The sequence below is a fragment of the Bombus affinis genome, chromosome 4 (genome assembly GCF_024516045.1).
Source record: "Bombus affinis isolate iyBomAffi1 chromosome 4, iyBomAffi1.2, whole genome shotgun sequence".
Classification (NCBI taxonomy): domain Eukaryota; kingdom Metazoa; phylum Arthropoda; class Insecta; order Hymenoptera; family Apidae; genus Bombus; species Bombus affinis.
Window position 1 is genome coordinate 7,164,119 of NC_066347.1, and position 24,816 is coordinate 7,188,934.

The 24,816-nt window shown below is 35.4% G+C and overlaps 1 protein-coding gene and 1 long non-coding RNA gene across 2 annotated transcripts in view; both read right to left on the minus strand.

The window, feature by feature from the left end:
* LOC126915856 (ubiquitin-like protein 3) overlaps nt 1-24,697 on the minus strand; it is a 113,136-nt gene extending 88,439 nt beyond the window's left edge. The window contains exon 1 of the mRNA XM_050720971.1: nt 24,274-24,697. Within this exon, the coding sequence (XP_050576928.1) occupies nt 24,274-24,303 (30 nt within the window). The 5' untranslated portion in view covers nt 24,304-24,697. The remainder of the gene's footprint in view (nt 1-24,273) is intronic.
* LOC126915869 (uncharacterized) lies at nt 9,976-24,267 on the minus strand. Its single transcript, XR_007710370.1, has 2 exons — nt 17,647-24,267; nt 9,976-12,985 (listed from the first exon to the last, which is right to left on the minus strand). It is a non-coding gene; the product is annotated as an uncharacterized LOC126915869 (long non-coding RNA).
* Nucleotides 24,698-24,816: the final 119 nt, after the last annotated feature.

Below are 24,816 nucleotides of genomic sequence, written 5' to 3' on the forward strand. Positions count from 1 at the left end.
AGCCACAAGATCTACGACCATAGCTGTACACGTTCATTTAACCAAAGGACTTGTTTCTTGTTATAGATTAATAGGTGGCAAATAAACGTGGATGCAATATACAAAAAAAAAAGGAAAATAAAAATTTGAATAAAGTATAGTATTCGGACTGCAAAACTTTTTATCCAAATATGTCTTTTTGGGAGTATTTTAAGTCGCTAAAGCCAAAAACGAGAATCACTTTTTAGGGAAATAAACGGTTTTGCAAATTCGAGCTTGCGAATATTTGGTCGATAAAAGCGTTGAGTGTAGAAATCCGCGTAAGATCGCGATCGTACAGAGCGGTAACTGGCGAACCAGGTGATAGCATAGCCAATGCGAATTTTGCCGCTTACAGCTCTCTGTACGATCACGACGTAGAATAAAAAACGACCCGAACCTAATCCAATACTCGCGACTCAAATGCATACAGAGCGAACCAGACAGTAGAGCAAACTTGAGCGAGAGTAGCAAATTTGAAAAAAGGATATCGTCAAAATCCACAAAAAACGTCACGCATCAACAAGTCGGCCGAAATTTTTTACGCTTTGTTTCCGTGAAAAACGGCCGTTATTTTCACCCGCAGCGATCTCAAAAATTCCTAAAAAATGTCACTCTAGTCGAATATTTTGCAATGCGAATATCATGCTACAGCGACAATTTTTAACTATTTCTTTATTTTTTCAGGGCAATATCAAGCGTGCGCCGAATTTATCTTTCATCGTTGTCTGTTACTTATTCGTGTGCGTTCTCCAGTAAAAAGTCGAAATCTCCGAGGTTTCGTTAATTTTTCACGAAATGATCGGAGCGTTAAACTGTAAATGACGAATGTGGTTGGAACACGGCGGCGTGCCACGGATAAACTTTTCCAGCAGGTTGAAAGCGGGACTTGGCTGAACTACTTAGTACGTTATAACAACACAGCATTACGATATACGGTATACGGGAACGGTACTTCGAGTATACATGCGATCGAGTCTCTACAAATACCGTTCGAGGTTAATCCGGTTCCGTCTTATAGTATTATGGCCCATCGATCGATGATTATCTTCGGCGGCTCGTAATTCTCTTTCATAATTTTCCGCCGCGACTTTATGTCATGTTATTAAATAACCGGGGCGTTCGGTAATTTCATTAACGACACGGTTGCCTGTTGTCACAGGATAAATTGAAAGGCAATTTTCCAGTCACTATGTTAAAACCGGTAGTTTAGTTTGTTTCCCGTGTCATTTGAACCAAAATTTCTAATTATAAATACTACAAAATAGTATAAACTTATGAAATAATGTTTAATTCTCTAAATAGAATGCTTTTATACGTAGCGATTATACTTCGTATTTATTTAAAAATCTAAATCTTCAATCGATCGATAAACACAGTGGATATTAAATGATATATAATACCGATAATAATTAATTAATAAATGTAATTCATTGGTCAGTATGATTGAAGGAGATTATTATTAGGAGATTAATATGAGCGAAATGATTTAGCAAACACCATTTGCAAAATGAATAAGTTAAATAATTTTGTATCGTACAAAAACCAAATTAAATAAAATTTTTTCAATTACATATGTACATATATATATATATACACATACACATGAGATTCATAGGAAAAGATTAAAAGTAAAAAATACAAAATGAGTAAAAAGTTTCCGAACAACAGTTACAGAATGTCCGACAATAAGTTCCAGATGTTCGTAATTTTGCACTGTACGATGCATTGCATATTATATTAATTTTCTTTTCGTATTCTTTTCTTTCTTCTGTGTAATTTGATGTGCAAAACAAAGTAGCTTTTTCTTCTGTTAAGAAAGTAGCATTCGTGTTCATAATTCATGCCCCTGAAAAAAGAAAAAGAAAAAAAGAGAGCGAGCTCACAATTCAATGATCGTGTACGTCCTGCCGGAAGAACATGACTCATGGATGAGTCAGACGGAACAGTCAACATGTTAATCACTATGTACGGCGAAAAGGAATCAGTAAAATGAATTAGTAGGGCCGAATTCGTGTCCGTGTCATTTTCTCGTCAGTCAAATCCTCTAATCGTTTAAGCTATCCAGCAAGCAAACAAATTTTCCCATTGCCTGCATTTAATATCGACGAAAGGCATGTCTTATACATTATTAATACCGCTTCATTTGCGTTATTGTTATAGCCATTAGCTGATCGAATCGTTCCTGCGTAATTCAAGTACGAAACTTGCAATTGTTGATCGATTATCTCCATAATCGAGGCATACAATTGGTCGATAAAGTTGTAACGTTTATCGCTTTGTCACTTCGTTCTATTGAAATTAATTTCAACGCTCCTCTAATATGGAGTTTGAAATTTCAATTCAACTCGACTGGCTGTTTCAGAGAAATGAGAATAAATTTGCAGAAACTTCGAAATGATAGATATTAGATTTATTCATGTTTTGCTTAATTGCTCCGATTTAATAACAACGTCCTAAAAAGAGATTCGTTCTGTACAACGTATTAATAATAATTTTAGCTTAATTTCTCGCAATTTAATTCGGAAAATTTCATCGCTGAAAGAACTTTAGATTAAAAGAACAGCATGTTTTCTACCTTAAATATAATTATTCGAATTATTATTTTAACAATTTTTTAACGTTTGCTCGCCAAAGCAACCTTTGTTATAATTTTACCGCGAAACGTAGCGATGGAAGTTACGTGGTTTTCCTAACGTTATATGTATCAACGAAATAATAGAACAGTGTTCCAAAATGTTATGGTTTCCATCCGGAAGTTAGAAACTGTTCGAGACAGTAGAAACTTGGGTCTTCGGCGAAAGTTTCAAGGATGTGCCGAGTGATGTATATTTGCAAATATGTATATACGGTACGCAACACATATATCATTCTTGCGACGAATGACCACACGGTTCATCGTAAAACAATGGCGGAAACGGACGTAGCGACTGAAACGACGACAGGAAATTGCAGACCGGAGAAATTACTGCGAGTTTTCGGAGGCGTTTAAGTAACAGAACTTTCTCTGCTTTTGCTACAGTTACCATAAACGTATACATATACAGTGACTCAGAAAACTTGAGCTATTTGAACATCCTTTGACATCGAGCAACTTTCGTAATATTGAACCAAACCGACTTGTGTATTTTTCGACAAGTTAAATGAATTAGTTTACTAGACGATGTGTACAAAAAAGATCCTTCAAATTGCAATTGACCGAGATCGCGAAGAAAATAGCGAAACTGCTTTTTACAATCTCTTTATCCGAGCTGTAATGAAAATTTTGAAAATACCTTTCATACACTTATGTCAATTGTATAAAATTTCATCGAAGTCGCTTAACGTTGCTATCAGCTATAAACATGGTTGAAAATGGCGAGTTTTGGGTCTACGACCGTAATAAATCTAACGATTCTTACGCCTTTCAATGTCCGACAAAAAGTATTTAAAAAATTTTTATTACATTCTCAGATAAAAAAGTTATAAAAATGCACTACTATACTATTTCCTTCCGACCGACTGCAATTTTTTCAAAATTCTTCTCACGCGTCCAGTATACTTATCTAACTCCTAAAAAATACAACCAAATCGTTCGGTTCAATATCAAAAATGTTATTCCGTCTTAAAGGCTGTTTGAATATGTTCGTGAATTACTGAACGTATTCGCGAAACAAACAATGAATGGCATAAATATTCATAACTGCTATGTGACACTGACGTTCGTTGTTTAAGTAGCTAAGTTATATGAAAATAGTTACAAGGAGGGGTTAATTAGTTACTGATATATGGTTGCTAATAGCTTGACGAAGGTTACAAGAAGGAAACAGTAAAACGAAGTAGAAAATTGATTGTCAGGAAGTTTTTAAAATAAGTAGTTTGTAATTAGATTAATCCGATTAATGGTAATTAGCGCAATTATATTATTGTAATTAACGAAGAATATGATTGTTTTCCAATATTCCTGTAGTTGAAACTTAATTTCCTATACTTCTAATTATTTTCCAATATTATACTTCTAGTCGTCATATTTCTAATACTTCGATTCCGCAACATGCTACTTACAAATGTCTTACTCTAAACAAAATTCACCATGTAGAGAGAACTAGACTATACGTATGATCATCTATAAACAGAAACGAACATGCGCCGAGAAAAAGGTACGTTAATGGTGTGTTGTATTAAAAACTGCATGACATTCAGTTGCAACATAGACTACATACTTGATTTTACATACAATTTTTACGATAGATACAAATTACGATAGAGAAATTGATAAAAGATTTCAAAAATAACAAAACAAAAATCAACCGTGACCTGATGAAATATAAACAATAAATTTGAAAATGAATAGAAAAAAGCAGAAAACCTAAGATGGGTGTATCGAATATTTTACACAAATACTTATTATTACGTAATATCGATGACCTATGTGAAATCCACGATACCGTGCACGTACGTATCATGTGTCACGTTAGAAGCGTTAGAAGTACAGGTTTTACCAGTATTACCTTCACCCAGCCCCCATCCGCTTCTAATCCTTTTATTCTTGTCCCCATTTTCTCTCTAATCCCAATTACAGCGAGCTACACGTATTCTATCATTTTATCGTACGATACGAAAAAGCCAAGAATGAAACGTTACCGACTACGATCAATAAAAAAGAAAAATATATTTCTTATAAATCACCTACGACGTCAATAAAATCCAAATCGTATAGATGCAGGCAGAAGAATAAACAATGAATTATTCCGTAGATTAATTATACACGCGATCGGCCGTGACTTATCCAAGCAAAGAGTTTCATTAACATAACGAAATATGTAAAGTTTAATAGGAGAATATTAAGAGTCTTTCCGCGCTATATCTTTCGATAATTCATTCTTCGTACGTCAGAAAACGTGAGAGAATTCGATTATAATAATATTTCTAGCGAAAAATACTTCGAATTAATTCGACACAATCGATCGTAGGTATATAGAATATTAAAAAGAATTCAGTATCAAGTTGTCTAATAGATGTTTCGTTAATTGTATTTTACGAACAAATGCAGCCGTTACCACGTAACTTTGTTTAGTTAGTTTAAATGTTTGTCCCTAGACACAAAGCGTTTCTCGTTTAGGTAAACGTTCGAATATTGGCTAGCAATTTTCACGGATAGGTATACCAAGACGTAACTTCTTGCTACCTGTGACACAAAGATTCAATTTCCACGCGGATAATATAATATCGGATGAGAATCAGGCTATCCCAATAGAAAACTTCCGACTTTCGACGACGAACATTTACAATTTACACTAGAAGACGCGACACAATTAGGTTTCGTTTTCACGATCAAAGCACGTTTTCTAATTTACTAGATATTTCTAATAAGACCAGAAAACCTCTAGTAAATTAGGAAGAAATAGAAATTATTCCAAAAATGAAATAAATCTGATATTAAAGAAATTTATTGTAAATTTCCCTTTTTACTTTTTAATTTGTTTAAAAGTATTCTTTGATATTTCATAATTCTTTGGTTCTATAAATTTGCAAGTTCTGTAGTTCGAATCAAAACTTGAAATAATACGAAAGAAATTATCTCGAATTTCCCTTTTTATTCAAATCTAATATACGTTGGTTCTTTCAAATATTACCTTAATTTTGTTCGCAATTTCATGCTTCTATAAATTTATATATTTCGTCTAGGTAATTCAACATCTAGGTAATTACGTATAATAAAGTAATCGGACCACGTACTGGATAAGAATCGAAATATCGCAAGAACCGCGCAAGTAGTCCGTACACTTTCTCTTTGTGCGCGGTCAGGTACACTTTTACGAAAGCGTAGAAAAACTTCCGTGGAATTGTGGCAATGAAAACGTTACCACGAGTCATTTTACCGCTCGTGTATATACAACAGAATCGGTATCGCTGCCGTTTACTAATGGCTGCTCGTGCTATTGAGTAATACTGCGTACGTGAAAGTTCGCACGTTTCGATTGATTTACGAGTCACGCGTTTTCAATGTCCTTATTTGGCCTGTTTTTTTCTTCTTCTTTTGCTTTACTCGTATAAATACATCGAAGACAGTACTTAACGCGTCAACTTTTGACCACGAACATGCAATTTTCCCCTCAAGCCACTAGTAATCACTCTAATCGCTAATCACAGACATTTTTCCACTTGGATCGTTGGAACAAAATAAACACGAAGCCATCATTTTCATCTAATATTCGAGTAAGACGTTTATAATTATTATCTAAAACTAGCTTCCATCTCGCTCCGTCATAATTTACTCAGAAAAAAAAAAAAGAAATCAGTACTATCGATAAATAACCCTGGAACACACACCGAATCAAGTTAACCAAGCCACCGCTGAAATAAACGTCACAGAGAAAGTTCTATATTAGCTATCGTTAACTCTCATGATAATAGGCCATGCGTCAAGCTCTTCAGGCACCTGAAATATCGCAGCCCGTTCATTTTCTCCGACTGCATAATTTTTAATCCAACTACGCACGAAACTCGGCGGGTATTAAATTTGAAAATTCTGGCCGGAGAACGAGGTAAAAATACGTTTCGCCGGGATAACTCGGCGTATCCCGTAAATACCAGAGAAATGGAAGATCGTGAAAGAAGAAATTTAGGTTATCTCACGGCTGTTCTGAATGCGGGTACGTAACGCCGGTGAAACACAGTGGGCGAAATTCGAGCGGTTTTGCACCGCGGACGCGAAACGGTTCCAAGCAAAAACCCTCGTAAATTGCTTGCCAAGCCGTAACGTCTGATTCGCGACCTCCCTTCGCTAAACTTATAACCTGAAGATACGAGAGTGTTTATATGTCGCCTCCCTATCAATCTTGGCTAACCTAGTTGCCAAAGAAACACATGGCCGGAGAAATACGGAAAGACAACGACGAGGATAGCTGCAAATATACTACCGTTCATATGTAGGCGTTAAAGTTAGTCTGGGCAACTTGATATTTTTTTCATTCCTTAATATCGTTAAATTTGCGCGGGGTTAATATTTGATTTTCAAGTAACGAATGATTTACTTCCACAGGGTCAGTCATCGCTAGAGAATGACATACATGATGGTAAATTGGTAAATAAGGTAAATTTAAAATTAAATAGATATCTTTCCGACATTTCAATTTATGGAGCCGAGCAATATGGTTTCCGAATAGCTCCGAAAAGAATCTAAATATTTGGGTTGGTTTGTGGTACATGTAGATACGTGAATTTTAACAAAGTGTACGTACGTTAATTTTTAGGTTGCTTCTTTATGGAATTATTACCACCACAGTAATATATTTTATTATTTATTATGTGTAGAAAACATACGACTACGAATCTACGTTTACATTGACTTTTTATTTCAATATCACATTACGATTAGACAGCAGGGTTTTAATATAACATAGTTGGAAGCGAGAAGAATTTGCTAGGGCCACAAGAATGTACGTCCTTTAAAATTACTTTATGACTAAACAGGAGGAGGATTTTAATATAACAGGATTGAAAACGAAAGGAATCTGCTAAAATGTACGTGTTTTAAACATAGTTGATAAATTGACAATTTTATGAAAACCAAAAACGCGTATAATTACTAAGATAATTTTAATATCTTAGTATAATGACGGGCAATATTTCAAAATATAATTTGGAGATTACGAAAATTAGCATATTTACATTATCTTTAATTCATTGCGTCTTTGATAATTTCTTTTCGCTACCGAAAATCTTTTTGTCGTTCGAAAGATTCTCCCACTAATTAATTACCACGATTAATAAGAATAATAATAGTCAACTACTATAAATAATAAATTATAATCTGACGCGTTTATGCTCTTATTTACATACGTATAAAATATGTTTCATGCAATACCAAGCGAAATCTGCTCAAAGTGTAACACAGTACAGCGAAATGCTTGGCAAGAACAAACAAGGGTTATCTCCGTTATGCTATTAATTACTTAAGGTTCCAAAGCAAACGATAATGACGAAAGGGGAAGAAGAAGAAGAAGAAGAGAGAGAGGTCAGAGGAAGATTCATCGTGGCGTGGTTCCACGGAAAACGGTAACCGTAACGGCTGCGAGAACCAGAGAAAAAGGAAGAGCAAAAGAAAAGAACCGAGCGAGGGAGAGCGAGGATGGGAAAACAGAGACACGTAGAAAGGCGGATGAACTGGCCAGACAAAGACTTTGTGCTTGACGTCAGCGCTTCTCTAAGTGCACACTGCGTTCCTCTGTACTGCTCGAATATTTATTTCGACTCTTCGAATTTCATTCTCGGAATACGAAAAACACGTTCGTGAGATAAAATTCGGAATTCAAGTATCGTAACATTCCATGATATACTGTATGGTATCGCGAGAAATTGTTTGCACATTTATAGAAATCTTTTACGAGTGTGTATCATTTTGTGCGGTATATAAAACATTTTGGAATTTCATGAGTTCCATAACGAGACACGACAGATGATTATATATATACCATAATTAAAATTTGAAACGTACCTGAAAATGTATATATTATAGAAGTTCCGAATTATTTACTACAAAACTTATACTTCACAGAGAATCGACAAAGTATCGATCAATTATTCCTTGTATTAATAAGCCACGATATTTAGTTGGATTATTTTTTAGCACTAATTATATGTTTAACCCTTTGAGTGCTGTGGGCGCATATAGGTATCTGGCGAAAGCTATCGGTGTGGACTAAGGACATATATATGCGCTTTCTGTAAGTGCCCGGCATGGGCTAAGGACGCATGTATGGGTTCTTTAATTTTTCCGAACACCTACGCAGAAGTAATACTATTACGTTTGTGTGAAATAAATATAAATGCATTCCTTACGGCAGTAAACAAATGCCAATAGCGCCTCGTTATTGTTGAAGTGGTCACCACTTGTAAGAAAACTCTACATCCGGTTTTTTTAGTTTTCTCAAGCACTGAATTTTTCACACACAACTAAATTATTAACTTGTGTTATATTTACTAAATTTAGTTTTCTAGTTTATTGTTTTCTAGTTTATTACCCAAATTCTAGTTAACTGTAAATTTCAATGTTTATAATAAATAATTAAAAATAACTAAAAAATAACGCTCTTGAATCATTTAATCTCGTGCAAAAGAATTACTATAACTTATTACGATTTTCGCTTTGAATAGTCAATCGACAGAGTTCAGTCTAATGAAAAAGTATCCACAGCGATCGTCAGCGCTAGACGCGCGCCGTCCGTACGGACGACATAGGCCGCGAGTAGTCAGCACTCAAAGGGTTAAGAACATTCTTCATTCCGAGTATTAATTTTTTTATTAAATATATCTGTGCCACCCACCCCCTAACCCCAATGTTCGGATTGGTTTCAAATTTTACTAATGACAGTTGTGTCTCATTATAGTGTCAATGAAATTTCAAAATGTTTGATACAAAGCGTGGCGGTAATCGTAGCACAACCGAGCAGGTGATAATTTTACGTGGAAAAATAAGAAACAAATTTGGTATAGCACTCATTCATTCGAGGCTTCGTCTTCGAGAAAATCGACTTTGAAGGTTCGACAACTACACTTAAATATTTTTAATCTGGTTAATTCCGGCCTGAACAAGAATGAATAATCGACAGAGGTTTAAACTACATTTGAAAATAAGTAAGAAATGCAGAATAAAATTTATTCGCAAGATGCTTCATTTTCGACAGAGATCAGCTTGAAAATGTATAACGAGAGCGTATGAGCCACACCAGTTCGTAATTCAACTTGTGTTTAATTATGTTAAACTTTATTTTCCTGAAAATGGGGCTTCTAGTGGAAAAACTTTATTTTACATTTTTGACCTGTTTTCACCCGTATAACAATCTCCTGTTGATTGTTCACTCGTATCTAGTCAAGTTAAAGCATACTTGACAAATATGTGAAACTCGATTTTCCAAAAAAAAAAAATTTTTAAATAAAGGGTTCTATGAAAAAATGTTGTTCTATATTTTCGACTTATTTTTTTTTACCTAGAATCATTCTCTGCCCGGTTGAACTACGACGCCGACCCCACCCTATATAATACACACCGACAATATATCTCTTTTTAAATTGGTTTCATAGCTGATGAAATTTCCAAATGTTTCATGCGTATAATATACGCGATATATACAGGAAAATATTCTATGATAACTATTCAAATACTTTCGAGAGCCAGTGTACATTGTACAAAAGTGCAAGAAATACTTAATCTCTAATCGATATTTTTCTCCGACCTGCTATGAACATGTTAACACTGTGAACTACTGAACTACATTTATGAATGGTGTTTCCAACTAGGAAACGTATAGTCACGATAATGTACAATTGTTTCCTCCGCTTTTACTACATACAGTTGGTAGGAAGAAAAACAGATGTACATTTTTCGCCGGCTGAATGGCATCTGTTACGATCTTCGAAGTTCATTGTGCCAGTGTCTGTTATTGGAGAAATATCGGCCGCGTTACGATATCGGATATTATCGCGTTCGAAAACGATCGCGAATACCACTTGCTTATCCACCTGTCCGTCGCTGTGCAACCCGTAGTGGTAACGAATTGAGCTGGTAATTGTGATACGAGAATATGCTCCTGATGCAATCAGTTGAATGTAGTCCGGCAATGTATGCTTAACGTATCATGAATTTCACAGGACCTAACTCACGAAATTTGCATTACCACGCAATAGCTTTCGTGCTAGCAAGTCGATATTTACCGATCAAAAACGATGAATGTTTTTCTAAACCTTCGTATATCACGACATTTTAAAGTAAAATTAAGTTAAACGATACCGAGTGGGAGTAGAATGGAGATAAACGTAATGGAGAGAAAAAAGTAATTTTTTGATAATAAAAAATCGCTTTTAGCTTTATTCCGTGCTTTCAATTTGTGTGGAAAAATAGATTACGATATTCGTTGAGTAGATACGATGTTTAATAAAGCATTGATTGGTAGAAAGATACGGTGGATTGGTAAAAATTGTTGGAAATTTATCGGCATGAAAGTAACATGAATATTAAAAAATAATTCCCGTATAAAATGCTACTTTACCTACTAAACGTGTGATTAAACAACAGAGTGATATTAACAGAGATTAAAAATATTTCGTAAAAATAAACATTGTTATCAAACAATCTGGATAATATAGATATTCTAAGATATATGAAAGAAATATACAAAATTCAATATATCCTAAATTCGCATAATTAGGTTTATTATATTATAACGTATTATATTATAATCGTCTCATTCCTCTCACATATGTACACAAAAACCCATTACATTATTGTGACGAATCACAAAGCGTATGAGTCGAGAGAGATCCAATTTCGACCGATCGTGTAACTATTTTGTCAACCTGCGCGCAGGTGTTACAATATTTACCCGACAAACGGTTCTGAATATTCCGCGCGAGGAACGCGTGCCGTGATAGGTTTTTATTTGCTTTTAAGGTAAACAGGACCGGTTCCTTATGAACTGTGTGGCCACCGAACCAGTGCCTCTCGAATGTGTACTACGGCCCCATTAATGAGCTTTCCGTAGTACGCGTGTAAACACGCCACGTGTTTTGTGCGCAGAGCAAAAAAAAAAAAAAGGAAAAAAGAAAGAGAGAAGAAGAAGAAAGCGAACCCGCGTTAAAATAGAACCGGGGGAGAAAGGACGACTACAACAACAAGTTTCGTGTATATAGGGTGTGATTTAATACGTGGGAAATACACTTTGGAAGTGAGTTGAGCGCTTTATAAATAACGAAATAAGTTTACGCGAACAGATGACCGATCCGACCTTGTTTTCCAACCGTAGAGTTTTGCGCTCTAGTAACTGGAGCATAACCTCGAATAGGCGTCTCAAATGTTCTTTTTTATCTGAATCGAACTTTCAATGAAATACGAAATTATAAGTAAATGGGTATACGTAGTTTAAAACTACATGGCACAGGGCTTTAGCATCGAGAAACATTTCTTTCTATAATATTCGAAGCTTCGTTGTTTCGGTGAATTATTAAGATACAAAAGTAAATATTATCAAGAAGAAAATCATTGGTTTTAGTGCAGGTGGTTTTACGTGTTACATCAGACATTGTACAGTAAGATTGCGTTAATTCCGAGAAAAAATATACAAACAATATTGATAATTCTATAATCTAGCGCAATGTTAATGTTCGAAGTATAATATAGGTACAAGTACGATATAAAAGCGCACAATAATTAGTTAACGATAAGTTAACAATAGATTGATATATCTCGTCTCCTGATCAATCTTTGTTGTTAAGTGCTGCAGCATGTAAGCGACAATTGGAATTTGAAATAGATACGCTGCTAGTTAAGTGACAGCAAGAACAAAGGAATTCGTCGTTTCCTGAGTTTTCTGTAACATTGTTTTTTTTTTTCACGAATAGCGCATTGCATTATTTCTTGATACCTGAAGTCGTACTTCGACGTCTAAAGTACATAATTCTACCATTTGCTTTTGATAATGTGTAGCATATTGTTTCTATTTTTGCATCACGAAGTGGCAATCTGGTCGTCAATTATCGATCGAAACTTGCAAAAAATGGCTTTATTTGCCTAATTTCGCTCCCCTACGTAGATAGGCGGCAACGAAATTAGGAACGTCATCGAGTCATCAAGTGAAAGTGAAAAAGATCAAGATGTGGCAATCAATTTTCGAACGACGCGAGGGAAGAAAACTGAGTTGGATGCACAGCGGTGCTTCATATGGTGTCATGACCTGTGCACATCTATATCATAAATACGAAAATTTGTACGTGATTCTTGTATAGATGTATGCTTTGTCCTACGTATGTGTAGTTCTATAATAAAACATTCAGGCAAATAAAAAACCAATGATATAAATATTTTTTCACTATAAAATTAAGGCGACGAAATCCTTATAAAATGCTTATAAAATTGAAACGCTCGCAACTTGTATCGCTGGCATCTTTTTTTCCTTATATTTGTCAACTTCTTTTCTAAATTAGATGGCACCTTTGTATGGTTCATATAAAAATATCGAGATTACTCGAAGATCATAATATAATTGTGTATCATATGTCTTACACAAAAGGGTAGCATGCAAAATACAAAGTTTCATTGAAAAATATAAGAACCTTGATAAAATTGGTAGGAACAGCTTTTTTAACAATTGAAAGACGCATCCTTATACATATATACTATTTAATTTATATAAACCTGTACAAAACGTTGATTACGTATCTTGGTTACTAAGCTTTCAAGATAATTATGCAAATTTATTCAGATTAAAAGATTGACTTAGTACTGGGTGAATGCTACAAAAGCTTTCGGGAAACGAAATTCATGCACCTTGCTCTACTTACGGCGTAAATAATTAATACAATTTTGGAACTCGTTGATTGCTTTTCATCGCCCTACAATTTCTATCGATCGTGTATTCAGTAGAAAATGCGCGAGTGCACACTGTTCAATCACAGAGATCGGAATAGAATTTACGTTATTAAACTAATATATTTTTCAAAGCTTACAAATGTCACGAATGGGAAGATGGAAATCATGGAGATATTAAAGAAAAAGACTTGACCGCCGTTATGATCAAAGGATTATTTACTCGAACGATTTTAATATCCAGTAAAATATTTAATATTTGATGAACTTTGAATGGCTTCCAGGATATGAATTACCTCTGAATCGCGCTAATAAGTACTGGGTGGTTGGAAAGAACAAGCGTGACGTGTGAAATTCCTTCCTGTTCTTTCTTTCGAAAGAAAAAAATATCTTTTCATGGTAGGAATGTCGTATTAATTAATATTAAGCTTCCGACCTGTTTCCTTAATTCATATTTTCCTCCACGCTCGCCGAGACGTGTAAATATAAATTGTATATTACTGTGTTACTAGTTTAATCATATTTCAAGTAACAGCAACATGTACTTTAATTATTCGTTTCGTGCAGTCGCGCGATATGGCAAAACGTTCGAAATACATAATTAGAATTATTATTTTAGGCAACTCGGCAAATTGAAACGAATGATTGACGCAAGAAATAGGCTTCACGAACGTTTAATCAACCATTTCATATTCAATTTCTATAAAATTTATTCTCTCTCCTTCTCCGAACAGTAAACGCATTTGCTACAAAACACGATGGAAATTATTAACTAGTAGCAATATTTCTGTCTATCAGTATTAGAAGACATTCTAACAATGCTTGTTCTAACTGTTCTATCTATTGTTCTTGCAAATAGATTCTGAACTAGTTCGTTAAGTAACCTTATTGGCCGGTTGGTTGCGACCCCCAGCATGTAATGCGATTTGTTTCTTCCTTTCTCTTTTGTTTCTTGTAATCGTAAACCACCCAAGTATTAAAGTAACTATGTTCTACGTTACACAAAATGTGTCGCTTCTATAAGTATCCTAGTAGTCAATACTCGTATGGCACTAGCGTGGCATCATCGGTCGTCATAGTGTTAATTATGGAATTATCAACGTAGTTACAGTTACATGGCTTACACTCTACGATCTAACAGATGTAATATAACAGATGTAATATAACAGATGCTACAAACGTCTAGATATTGAAAATTGTACGACTCCTAACAGCGATTCTTAATGTTTCGTTTAACACGTACCTTCTATAGGTAATTTTTCACGGATACTCGAGACTCGATTACAAAATTTAAATTCGTAATATACCTGAGACATGTATATTTGAAACACTCGTCAATTGCTCGTCAACAATCTTCAGATTCGGAGAGAAGAGATTTAATATAGATAAATAAAATAATAACTTATTTATAATTAGACTGCCGATGTCTATGCAATTTTATGTTTTTATGAACATAATTGAAGAAGTTTTTTTTTTATTTGGAAGTAGTTTACAGTCAATTCTCTATGAGAACTATAAGTAAATTACTCTGGCGTGGTACTATAACGTGAATAATAAACAATTATCGTATGTTTGGTTCTAGAGAAGTGGAATTTAAATAGAGATTATTAAATAGAAATTTAAATAGAATTTGTTTCATCTACTATAAATACCATAGTAAGTGTTCTATATTAAATTCCCATACATTTATCCCATACATTTTTGCATATTATACGCACCCTGTAGATTTTTGAAATTTCAAATCTCCCAATAACGCATAAACATCAGCAGTCTGCTTATAGCATGCAAAGAATACTCGGCAGTAAATAATTATTAGAATCGTTGTTAAATAGTATAAGACAGACGCTCGATAGTGAGTAAGTAACTATAGTCACCGTACAATGAAACGAGTACTGGGTGTTGAGTCGTTATTATCATTCGCAGTAACGAAAAATTTAATCGAAATTTTCTTTTTTCTTTGTCATACTTTTTAAGCCATAAAAAACACTGAAACAATATATGTCATATAATATTAACTATGAGCCTTTAAAACATTTTTACGATAATACAGTTGGTATTATTAAAACCGTGAAGATGTACTGTTATCCTATGCGTTTCTGAAAAATCGTGAGTTGAAGCGGGGTAAAGTGTTTCGCGTAACATTTGAATTATTCTGAAAAGAGACGGGAGTTTATATTCAGAAGTTTCGAACAGTTTTAACTAGGTCGTGAAAGACTAAAGGATCTCGTTCGAATCTACTTTTAGATGTTTTACAGTTGAAGCACCGTCCAATATTTATTCGACTTTTCTTTCGAAACTTGGTCGAAATACATAAAAGGCGACTGTAAGGAAACCATTTCCCCCTGTTGAAAAAGACGTTTAAGCAACGAGGTCATTCGAAGATCGTATTATTTAATACAATCAACTTTCCTATAAGGCTATTGAAATTGTTATTTTGAAGAGGAAAACAATAAACTTTAAATTAATCTACGATATTCTTCACCGTGAAAGCTGCGCTTTATTTCACGAATATGATTATTAATGCTAACAGAGAATTTCCGATTATTTCTGTTTATCGTTCAGATTGGCAAACGAAAACACAATATTTTATTTCCTTTCGCCATGGATAAAAGGATCGCTCTTTGTATCTGAATATTCCTCTTTACAAAATTAATAATCATTCTTCGGCGAAAATAACAATGAATTTCGAGAAACAAAACGATTCAAATGAAAAAGTATCACGCTGATTCATCCTAGCGCAAGCGGTATTACTCGGCAGATTTTTTTCTTTTTTTTTTTTGCTATTCTTTTACTGCTAAATTGTTGAAGAACGACGTTACAAAACCACGAAACAGCCATATCGAATATAGCTTACATACAGCAACGATTCGCTGAATAAATTCGAAATAGCGCAAAAGCAGGATATCTGATGGATTTTCTGTTTTGTATGTATTTTTATCCTTCTCTTTCCATGGTAGCTTTTACAACTGTGACCGGCGCTTAATATTATGATGTTTTTGGGCTTTTTATTCGTGCGTCCAACTCTTTCATTATTTTGAAAAATGCATAGATTCGAATTTCAAATAATTCCCAGGCTTTTTAAAATAGCAGCGAGCGCATGTAATAGGTAAAAACGAGAGACATAATTATAATATTTTTATTTCTCGAAAAAATATGTCAGAAAATTTGTTTCCCCCAAAAAGCAGAGGATACTGCAAATTTTTGAACGAGAATGTAAATAAATGATCTGAAAATATCTTGGCCGTTACAGTTCAAGGAGAAATTCCAATTTTAACTTTTAGTTTCATAAAAGGCAAAGTTTGCTAATTCGAGCATATGGTAATAGAAATATAATAACATTTGGCGGTGATTTAAACGAAATTTGAAACACAAGAAGGATGAAATAGTATTGAATTTCATTTATTTTTATTGTCAGGGATATTCATTCGATGCTTTATGAAATATTCACCGATGAAAATCGTACAGCCATTACGTGAAATGCATTTGTACGTTTTTCAAAAAAGGCAATACGTTGCCTATAATCGCGGATACCATCGATATATTATACGTAAACGCGTGGATCGAGTTCCAATTACGCAGAGATATATATATATATATATTTTTTTTTTTTCAACTACATTCTATTCCCTTGTATGGATGTAGAACTGCTCTCCCGAAACATCGATCAGAGTTTAATGCATTGTATTAAACTTTTAAATTCAATTACATTACAAGGAACGTGCCAGTAAGGAGAAAACACGAAGCTACTTCTTTTCCGATTCTTGTGTTCTGTGACATTCTTTTACGCAAAAGGTGTTCTAATAAAATCCTTATAAAATTGAAACGCTTACAACTTGTATCACTGGCATCTCTTTTTCTTATATTAGGTTGTCCGAAAAGTTTCTTTCGTTTTATACAGGAATAATAGACGCGCAATGTTTTTTGTTTTATATTCATTTATTGAATTATGCACGAACATAATAATAGAAATAGGACGAAATAATATAAAACAGAAATTGTTGTTCGTCTATTAGGTCATGCCATAAGTTCGTGCCGACTTTTGTGTATACATTTCATGTGTCGATTTATAAACATACGGCGATAAGGGACCAATGCACTTGAAAAATGGGAAGAAGTTGTAAAACGAGAGGGGGATTACATTTTTTCATGAAACTGAAAGGTATGTAAACAATCTTAACATATATAACCGCTCGAAAAACGGAACGAACTTATGGGATGACCTAATATTATCATCTTATGAAACAAAAGAAACTTTTCCGACACTTCTTTCCTAAATTAGATCGCACCTTTGTATCGTTTATATAAAAATATCGAGATTACTCGAAGATCATAATATAATTGTGTATCTCTGTATCCATTTTCATATGTCTTACATAAGAGTAGCATGGAAAATATAAAGTTTCATTGAAAAAAATAAGAAGAACCTCGATGAAATTTGATCTTACGAACCTATACCTATTATAATTATAATCCACGAGTTGCTTGGAAACATCAGATTCATAAGTTGCAAACTAAACACACGTGGCGATATTACAAATACATTTTTTTTTTAAATTCATCTCGAGACTTACGATTAAAACTCATGTGATTTTTCACATATCAGAAACAGTATGGTGTCTTTTGTAACCGAAATAAAAAAGAAAGGTCCTCGATAATCTCATTTAGAAGGTATTTACTTGGAAATAATTCACGTAGCTCACCGACGATTATAATTTTTGCCCAGATAACAAAATCGACTAGGAGTTACTCGTATCTACCGATATTATTCCACAAAGCAAACCAAGGATTTATCAAGCAACCATCTAGAACGACGCGGCCTTTCATCTCCAACGTCATCGAATCGTTTCATCCAGAAAAGGTTCGCCCTCGACTCGCTCAGAAGGACGAAGTGAATCGTCAGCTCGTCGTAGAGGAAACGAGCCCGCAAGCACGGCCGACACACATTTTCAGTTCAGAGAAGAAAAGCACAGCCGACACAGAAAATCGATTTAGACGTTTCACAAAAGCTGATTCGCCTTGATCCGTTTGCCGGACGGTCTCTTTCCATACGTCGGACAACTCGATCTTTTTCTACCCATATTTCCTTCCCCGCCACGCCTTTCCATGCAAGTTACGTGTATTCCCACGAGGAGAAAACGTTAAAATATTATAGTCGGCGGAAGAGGTATACGCGAGATCGTGAATTATCGCGTGTATTGCAAGAAACGAGAAATTGGTTACATAAAAAAAAAAAAAAAAAAAATGGTATCAATGGATATTTTTGATAGATTCGATACAATCAGAATAATAAACACGCGTGTTTACGAATAGAATGAAATTTATAAACGAGGATTTATATCCGTAAGGAAACAGTTAGAAATCGATAAATTTACAAACGATCGTGTAATCATATAACTGTGCCATTTATCAGTCGCCTTATCTGTACACAGTAGAATATGTTAATAATCTCGACTAGCCAGAATTTTACTTCTTTAAAATTCCAACTACTAAATCCATCAAAATGTTCAATTTTCTAAATTTGATAACAATACATTTTTTGGGAAGGTTTAGATAACTTTCAGACAAATTCTGTTTCAAGTTCCGTAAAAAGAAAAAGCTGAGAGATAAGTTACTAGTCGAAATCTCGACCCCCTTATCTTCCACAAAATGTTTCGAATTATTTATTTCGGTGGTGGAAACACGTAAACTTAAAATTCTGTCTAATTTTACGACCATACTATTACATCTTTTGTACCAACTATACCAGAGGGAACCGCATTCGCCACCGGTTTATTGTATGAGTTTGCAGATATATACATCATTTTCATTGTACCACTATATCCTCCACGCCACCGCCCTATCGTTCTTTTCTTTTTTCATTTTCCTCTCTCGTAAGAAAAGAAACACATTCTTTTTGTTCTTTAATCGACCTTGACCGTGCTTTGCTCGATAGCCACACGACAATGGCGCGTCTGAACGCGTTCCTCGAGTCTTTTCGAGCTCGATGCCAAACGAGACGTTCGAATCAGCTTGATAAATCACGTACCTCGATTCGAAGCAGCGTATTCAGCGAAAAACGAAAGAATTGGTAGCCAGCGCGGTTGGAAACTACGTAAATCATTTTAAGTGATTTTAATGACGTAGAAGAGAAAATTGGTCGGATTAGGTTCGTTTGCCGGTTCGTGGTTACAAGTTGTACGCTTCATTCGTTTTAGGTGCTTTGACCAATTATGTCTAGACTCGTCGGACCCTAAATATGGTTGCCACCTACGGTAAATGGAAGCCGAGGATGCGTGGTCTTCTTTTTCAAAGAGATACGAGCTTGCTTGGAAAAATAAGTTGGAAAATTCGAAAACGAATGCACGGTCGTTAGTAAAGAAATAAATGATCGATCAGTAGCAGACTGTGGATATTTTTAGGAATTCCTATTTTTGCCAGTATAATTAAAACAAAATGAGAATTAGGTGGAAAATTATTTTATCTAGCAAATGTTATAAGAAGCAATATATTTTAGACGTTTTATATATTTTTGCATATCGTGTGAATTTCCTGTATATTTTTGCATCCTCAATCTTCTCGTAAATGCATGAAAATTCTCAATCTATCGATTAGCGTAGTTTTCGAGGGTGAATTTGCTCTTGTCCTTTGAATCGAAATACTTTCGCGTTTCTTTTTCTCCATAAATATGAAAATTTAATGCAAATTCAAACCTGAGTCAATTTTTTTTTTTTTTTTTTTTTTTTTGGTCATATAATGCACAGCTGTTTCGAAATCGATTAGTTTCCCATTTTTAAGAGCTGCTTCGATCTTGCGAAAAATACTTCGGAAACTGATTGCCTCTGAATGTTTCCTTGCAAATTCACATTTTTTATCCTTTTGTTTTTTAATGAAAAGCTTCTCGGGAAGAACGAAAGTAACAGGAGGATAGTTCACATCCTTCAAAATTTGTAAAGCTTTTTAGGCGATGAAAGAGCCGCTGGATCCGAAATGGCAAAAGGACTATAGCAAAAACGATACGTCGAAGATAAACTGGAGTATAAGAACAGAGGAATAATACATGTGTAAACATAACTTCCGAATATCAATCCACAAAATAAACATTGCAAAGATGATGAAAAAATAAAGCTGACCCTATACAATGAATCAATCTATCGGATGCTTGTATCGCTGTATGCTATTCGAAAACGTAAATATTACGTGGTAGCTGTTGTAAACAGCACCAGAATAACATTTTCCGTCGAGAGTCGAGTTTTAAATAAAACTATGAAATATGTACATGCCTTTACATATTTCACAAGGCCCGATACAAACTTAATAAATTCCACGCATACGACAAATAACTTTAACGAATGATGAGGATCGGGAATTATAGTCAGTCAATCAACCATCACTATTTTTCACGGGACGATGTTGTACGTTTATTATTAGAAGAAATTTATTATATTACGAAACACGCCGTGAGATATATTAGAAACATATTTAAAAAATTACAAGAAATATTCAAGAATGAGCTTATTAGTTAATTGATTATAAAACTTAAGGGATGATGTTTCTAAAAGTTGGAATAATCAAAAAAATACTCCATAACCCACAATTTACATATACCTCGTCAATTCGCTAATATTATTAATTCGCAAATAATCGCGCCAGAGAACCCTAATCTTGATATATCATTGAAACTAAGGAATATCGAACCGAAAGCGAAGATTTTAATGTTTTCCCATGAAAGCGTCGGCCACAGGGTGAAATAATTAAGTGACGGAGTATCTTTGGCGGGATAGCGGGTGAAAGGAGTCGCGTTGCTTGTCCTGGTGGTATCCAGGGCTGGAATGGTGGCTCGCCATGAATTCCAATTTGCACGATTAATTGTAACGAAACTAAGCTTCTACGACCCGCAATTCTCCGCGGAAAACATTTCTTAATTGAAAACTCGCCGTCAGCCTAGCGGAACAGCCTGCCATTTCATTTTTCTGCAATTATCGCGAACCGAGACCAGAATAAATTACCGGAATTCTTGTCTATTTTAAGTACCGGCTACGGAAAGTACGGGCGATCGATTTGTATTATACACACTTGACTTTAACACGACCATTTACAACGCTGTAACAGCCTAACAATCGAGAAGTAATGATATACATTGCATTGGCAAATCATAATTTATTACAAAATAGCTGAAATAATCGAATAAATACTCTCACGACTAACTGTATCTGCTAAATATCTTCCCGATGATATATAGACAAATTATATCGAGAAATTCGTCTATTGGATTAGCAAAATCCGCAATTATTTAGTTGCTAACCCAATAGACGAATTTCTCGGTATAATTTGCCTATATATCATCGGGAAGATATTTAGAAGATACAATTAGTTGCGGATTAATTGCGAATTTTGTCAATGCGTGGTATTGACAAAATCCGCAGCCAGTTAGTTGCCAACCCAATAATTTCAAATACGATCTCTCTCTCTCTCTCTCTCTCTCTCTCTGTTTCTCTCTCTGATACGAGACGGTCATCGCGAGTCTTTCGACAATACACACATAGGAAATATAATCTACACCGTTAGGTGCGACCGGATAATGCGAAATCATGTCGAGCACGACCAAGTGTACACCGCATCGGCGATTAATCACAAACAAGGGGATGGTTATGGTGGGACACGAAAATAGCCGGGAATGGCGTGCATAATTCGGTGGAAAAGGGGGCCACGCAAATATTTGCATCTATTTTACACACCATCGATGCTACTGAATTTTGGATGCGCGCTATTTTTAGCGGAATAGGCCGTGTGTGTCGATCTATTCTTTAGTAGCCCGTGGTCGCATGCGCCCTGTTTCCTTCCCGCAAGCCTTCATTTAGTAATGTCCAGAGTCTTCATTCGAAACGTCAAACAAAAACGAAAGAACACGAATCGATATTAGACGGAAGGACACCGATTTACGCAAGCCGCGATATTTGCATTCGAAAGTCGGGTAAAATTAGTTTTCTAGCTAAGTCTCGTTTAATTGGCGTAATTTGTTACTCCGGCAGGCATAGATAGCAACTTATTAAGAGGAAAGAGTAATATTCTAAGTTTCTTTTATTATTTACATTCTGGTAAACGTTAAACTATTGCATAAAAGTATTTAATAAGAAAAAGCACACTTTTTGAATAATAATTACCATTATTTCTATAATTTTCCGAAGGAAATATTCATTTTTTATCTTGGAAGTTTATAGCTCGCGCGAACGGTTATATTTACGTACGAATCTACGTTCTGATTTTGCGTAAGATAATCGCTTCGTGTCCCCTTTAGAGAATAATTCTGCATTTCTCCATTTAACAAAAGGTTTTCGAGAGATATTGAAATTTGAGAAGACCGTATCAGAAACAAAAATCTCTTCTGAGATATCGCATTCTCAAGAAATGTTAACATTAATGCTAATTTCCTAAAATCTTTCATAATATCTTCAAGCGTACCATTTCACAAAATCGACGTTATATTCCAATAAATATTTTACCATCTTTTGTGTTCCGCATTGTTTATAAATAAAGTATGTCGAAAAAAGAAGAAAACATCTCAAAAGATACATACACAAAGAAAAACTGAGTAGAACAACGTTACGAAATAAATCAACTATCAGTTTCCGAAATATTTATGTACAATATTACTTCAACCGTGTAACCTATGAAAAAGAAAAGACTGGCCACTAGATACGTGTATTACCTCTCGCTGTTCAATTTTCCCTAGAAACAAAAAATTGAAAAATCTCTAGAATCGAGTTCAAACTACGTTTTCGATATAGACAGCGTATGCGACGCATCAAGTGCTCTAGCCGTCCCTGTGATGCGATTGGTGCCAATTAAACAGTCTCGTTGGACCGACTACGAGTGCACTTGGTACGAGTAACGCGACAACTTTGTAAAAAAACGCGACGAATGGCCGCGCCGACGATGGTAGGCGATGGTAGGTGTATAATTCACAAAGCGTGGAGAACGTTCACGACTTTCACGACACGATTAATTTACATTGCTGTGGAAGAGGACGGAGGGGAGGGGGGATGGCGGGATGGAACGGCTCGGCAGCGTGAGCTCTTGACGCGAGAAGAAAGAAAACCGGCGAAACTCGTTGCAACGACGAGGATTGCAATCAAAGACAATCCTTTGTTGATTAATTAGCCGCCGGTGGAAGTTTATGATAATAGTCGATGGAACGACCATACGAGGGGAATAAAGTTAATAAATACATTTAAATGCCTGTAACGCGAAGTACATACTATCGATCAACGATCGATCAACGGTGTTTCAACTGTTTTAACATTGAAATCCCTACTACGGTAGTCAAATTGGCAGATTTATAATTTTTTCAGTAGTCTCGCACATTTACATGTATATAATAAATGTTTGATGATAAATTATTAAAGATTTAGGTATACAATATTTCATAAAATATGCGGAGAATTACGTCCTTTTCAGTATGTGGTATCTCTTCCTAACACCTTTCACTTCGATTTCTTTAACAGGAATAATTACCGCGCGGGATTTACTTTCGACATTTAGTCGAACATGCTTAAATCTTAGTTCTAAGTTTTCAACGAAATACATAGCTTCTAGTAAAACAAGTTAGAGGAAACAGATAAAGTATAATAAAAAAACAAAAGAGATACGTGTATCGCTAATGCGAGGGTGTACAGTGTATATTGTATATCCGTTATTTAATCGAGGAAAAAGGCGGCCGATAGGCGCGAAGTGGCATCTCATTGATCCAGCTATAATTTTACGCATTGATGGTCGAATGACCGTGACTTAGTGAATAAAAGTACGACTAAGTAAAACATAGCTGTACGATGGTTATCGAACGGTAACTGGAGATTGCGTTGGATGCGAAGGATAAAGGAGAAAGAGGAGGCGGAAGGGTGCGGTAGACATATTAGAGCAAGTGACAAGAGACTCACCTTGTCTGAGGGTATGTTGCGCGAACTCATCGTAGATGGTGGCGAAGGGTGGTCGCAGGAAATCCAGAGGCCGTCCGTAATTTGACCCAAAGGTGACTTTCCGAATGGCACAGGTATTCAACAAACTGATGACAGCGATGAAAAGCCAGTGTGCGACGCACTTACTCGATGAAAACACACTCACGCACAGCTCACTATTCCGGGACCATTTCGGCCCGAGCCTTCCGCTGCCCGATCACACACTCCGACACCTGTCGTTACTTGTACATGTCGGGCGAAAAGTATTTGGGTAACATCTTGCGGATAATACACGGATAATACGCTCTGTAGTTTGCACCGCACGCACCCACCGTCCCAGTCTCAGAGCCAAACACATAAAATGGCGATCCTGAGACGATGCAGCCTTCTGGGCAAGCTTCGGTCACAGAGTACGCGATTGCACTAGTCACACTCGTTGGACGTTTGTGACAGGTGGCAGTGGGAGAAGCGCCAGTAGCGCCACTCCCGGTGTATACCTGTACTATATCTATAAAATTAAATTTA